This window comes from Pyrus communis, chromosome 6 (assembly GCF_963583255.1).
Source record: "Pyrus communis chromosome 6, drPyrComm1.1, whole genome shotgun sequence".
Classification (NCBI taxonomy): Eukaryota; Viridiplantae; Streptophyta; class Magnoliopsida; order Rosales; family Rosaceae; genus Pyrus; species Pyrus communis.
This window is the reverse complement of record NC_084808.1, coordinates 6,015,129-6,019,352: the sequence shown is the minus strand read 5'-3', so window position 1 is coordinate 6,019,352 and position 4,224 is coordinate 6,015,129. Positions and strand designations below refer to the sequence as shown.

The 4,224-nt window shown below is 45.1% G+C and overlaps 1 protein-coding gene across 1 annotated transcript; it reads left to right on the top strand.

The window, feature by feature from the left end:
- The first annotated feature begins 269 nt into the window (after positions 1–269).
- LOC137735973 (uncharacterized) lies at positions 270–842 on the top strand. Its single transcript, XM_068475324.1, has one exon. The coding sequence runs from the start codon at positions 270–272 to the stop codon at positions 840–842; it is 573 nt and encodes a 190-aa protein (XP_068331425.1).
- The last annotated feature ends 3,382 nt before the right edge of the window (positions 843–4,224 follow it).

The window sequence follows — 4,224 nt, the reverse complement described above, 5'->3', positions numbered from 1 at the left end:
AAAACCCAAAAGAGTCGTTTCACGAATACATGAAAAGGTTCAAAGCAGAAAAGGCAAAGATAGTCGAATGCGATGACTCGATAGCAAGTGCAGCCTTCCAAAAAGGACGCCCAGTAAACCTGCCATTATTTGGAGAATTGATCATGAAAGAAGATCTAATTCTAGTAGACTCTTTTGCTCTGGTAGAGAAGCATGCACTTTGGGATGAGGCTTGACGGATAGACAAGGCGTCTGAGCAGCCTCGAAAAGATTCAGCAGTGACTCAGAAAATGACAATGAGAAATAGTACAACAAAAGCAGGTAGAAGGCCAGAGGCTAAGCGTAGAGACCGACCCATGACCAAGGAAGGCTCAATGGCCAAGAACTACTCTAAGTTCTCAATCCTAATCCACCAAATCCTTCGCGACATCAAGAACGAGCCCTGGTTCAAGCTGCCGAAACAATCAAAGAGAGATACTTCCAAGTTGGATCATACCAAATACAGCGCATTCCACATAGGTCCCGGTCACACAACCGACGACTACTACACTTGGAAGAATTACCTGAAAAAGCTCGTGGAAGAAGACAAGGTCGATAGATACTTAGACAAGCTAGCTGTGCAACCTAAAAGGAACGCAGACGATGATGAAGAACCATCAACCAAAACAATTCGGATCAATGATATCTTGGTTGAATCCAAGCACTTAGGGGCCACCAACAACTCCAAAAAAGGAAAGAACATACAATCTCTACTAGTCTCACAGGTCCAAACAATCAATACCCAACATGGACCTATCATTGGCTTCACCGATGCAGAAGGCATCGACTTTCCACACGACGATGCACTAGTAGTATCTGTTTAACTAGCCTATGCTATGGTTGATAGAGTGATGGTTACCAATGGAAATGCAGTCAACCTACTTCAACTCTCAGTAATTCAGAAGATGGGCTTGGAAAACACAATCATACGCCGAGCAGAGGTACTCATAGGATTCAACGGGCACACCTCGACTGCTATCGGCCACATCACACTCGACAAGAAAAAATTGCCAGTTGTCTCGAAGCAAACATTCACGATCATAATCGACCCATTTCCTTACAATGGGATTCTTGGGAGACCTTGGTTGATCAAGCTGGATGCTATCACTTCTGTCAAGTATAAAAAAATTCGATTCTGCATCTCGGGATGAGGAGTCAGAGAGATCAAGTCTGATTAGGCCGTATGCAAGTATTGAAGGAATCAAAGAAGAGAACCTTTACCCTAGTAGAAACTACCGAGGTCCAAAAGGACAAAGAAGTTACCAAATAGCAATTACAGCAATCAGATTAGGAAAATGGTGCCCAAGCAGACGAGATAGAATGGAAACTCGAAGAGGAAACCGAGGACATCATTCTTGATCCCCATCAGTCGAAAAAGACGGCTAGAATTAGCTCACATCTAAGCCTAGCTAAGAAGGAAGAGCTCATGGCTTTCCTTTGGGAAAATCGTGACGTCTTTGCATGGTCACCTTCCGACGTTCCTTGCATCAACCCCAAGATAAGTTGCCACAAGTTGCATGTCGACCCCGCTACCAAACCGGTGATCCAAAAGAGAAGACATTTCACAAACGAGCGAGTAGCGATCATCGAAATGAAAATTGATAAGCTACTGGAGGCCGGATTCATAGAAGAGGTAGCACACTCAGCATGGCTTGCCAACGTCATGCTAGTCGTGAAGAAAGAAAAGGGCAAATGGAAGGTTTGCGTAGACTACACCGACCTCAACAAAGGATGCTCAAAAGATCCTTATCCGCTTCCCTGGATCGATCTATTGGTAGATTCAACTTCTGGGAACCAGCTGCTCAGCTTCTTGGACACGTACTCCAGTTACAACCAAATAGCCATGTATGAACCCGACAAGGAGAAAACTGCGTTCGTGATCAAGCGAGGCACCTATTGCTACAAGGTCATGCCCTTTGGCCTCAAGAATGTGGGAGCCATTTACCAAAGGTTAGTAAATATAATGTTCAAGAAGCAAATTGAGGTAACCATGGAGGTCTATGTCGACAACATCATGGTAAAGGGTAAGCAGCGGTAAGGCCACATCGACAACCTGGCATAAACAACATCTTCAGAAAGTACAAGATGAAGCTCAACCCCACCAAATGCACATTCGGAGTATCTTCAGGCAGATTCTTAGGGTACCTAGTAACCCAATGAGGAATCGAAGCACTTCTCAAGCAAATCTGAACGATCCTAGAGATGAAATCTCCCACTACCTTGAAGGAGATCCAACCCTCAACCACTTTCTTTCGCGGTCTACCGATCGATGCAAGCCCTTTTTTAAGGCCATCAAGTGGGCCAAGGATATAAATGGGATGAAGAGTACGAAAAAGCTTTCCAAGACCTAAAGAAGTATCTCACATCACCTCCCTTACTATCCAAGCTGGAAGCAGCAGATGACGTATACATTTACTTGGCAGTTTTAAAAGTAGCAGTGAGCTTTGCCCTCATACGAGAAGAGCTAAGGGCCCAACTGCCGGTATTCTACACTTCTAAAGCTCTTCTCGATGCGGAAACTAGATACCCGAAGATTGAAAAATTAATTTTGGCGCTAGTTGTTGCGGCTCAAAAGCTCAGACCATACTTTCAAGCTCATACAGTCATCGTCATGACTCAATATCCTTTACGATCAATCCTACACGGTCCAGACAATTCTCAACAAATAATGAAATGGACATTAGAACCTGGCCAATACAGTTTAGTTTTCCGATCCCAAACGGCGATAAAGGCCCAAGCCTTGGCGGACTTCATAGCTGAATTCACAGCTAGCCTAGGCGATGCAACAAAGTGGCCCAACGACGCCCCAGAAGCAGCCGGGCACACCTTAGCCTCGCCTACTTCCACCAACGGAGACTTCTGGCATTTGCATGTCGACGACGCATCCAATTACAAAGGCTCGGGAGCAGGCATGGTCCTTGTCAGCCTAGATGATTCAATGCTTAAGTAGGTGATCACTTTAGGCTTCAAAGCATCCAACAATGAAGCAGAGTACGAGGCCTTGCCATCAGGCCTCCGAATGGCAAAAGACTTGGTAGTGAAAAAGCTCACAATTCATTCCGATTCCCAGTTAATCACTATCCAAACTACTGGGGAGTATAAGGAAAAACATTCAAGGATAGCGCAATACATAAATAAGGTATGCAAGTAACTTGAGGCATTTCAGACTTACACTCTCACTCAAGTTTTGCCGGCAGACAACACCCACGCAGATGCGCTAGCCGCCCTAGGCTCCGTCCTCAATCACTAACTTAAATGCTCTATCCTGATGAAGTATTTGGACAAACCAAGCATATAGGAGAAGCCGACAGCCGAAGTGTCACATATTAGTATAACTCCCAACTGGCAAAGTTTTATTATAGACTACCTGGTCAATGGCACACTCCCCATAGAAAGATTGGAGTCTAGAAAGCTCCAAATAAAGGCAGCACGCTAATACATGTGGAACAACATTCTCATTTGAAGATCCTACACTAAACCACATCTCCACTGCCTAGCGCCTCCTGATGACCTAAATGTTCTAAGCTTAATCCATGAAGGCGTTTGTGGAAATCACTCTGGAAGTTGATCCTTAGCACAGAAGGCTCTTAACGTAGGCTATTATTGGACTACCATGCACCAAGATGCTAAGGAGTTAGTAGAAAAGTACGACCATTGCCAACGCTACAAGCCGATACCAGCACTACCTGCCAGTGTTCACCTACAGACGAGTCCTTGGCCATTCATGCAGTGGGCAATTGACTTGGTAGGGCCAATCCCGCCCACTACTGGGGGTAGATGCATGATGATCGTGGCAACCGATTACTTCACCAAATGGGTAGAAGCAGAGCCCATAACAACCACGACTCAGACGGACATAGAGTGCTTTATATGGAGGAACATCATATGCCGATTCGGCATCCCTTAATCCATTGTCACTAACAATGGCCCGCAATTCGTGAGCAAATATTTGGCGAAGTTCTTCCAAAAGTATGGCATCAAGCAGCACATATCCACGCCAAGATATCTTCAAGGCAATGGGCAGGCCGAAGCATCCAACAAGATTATCCTCGACTATCTCAAGAAATCCCTCTCCGACAAGAAGGAAAAATGGCCAGATGAACTCCCCGGATGTTTATGAGCATATCGCACCACCAAGAGACGAGCAATAGATGAGACTCTTTTCTCTTTGGCATTTGGTTCAGAAGTAATCATTCCTCCCAATGT

Excerpts from the sequence above, each read along its gene's own strand:
- LOC137735973 (XM_068475324.1), top strand. The coding sequence starts at position 270 with ATGACAATGAGAAATAGTACAACAAAAGCAGGTAGAAGGCCAGAGGCT.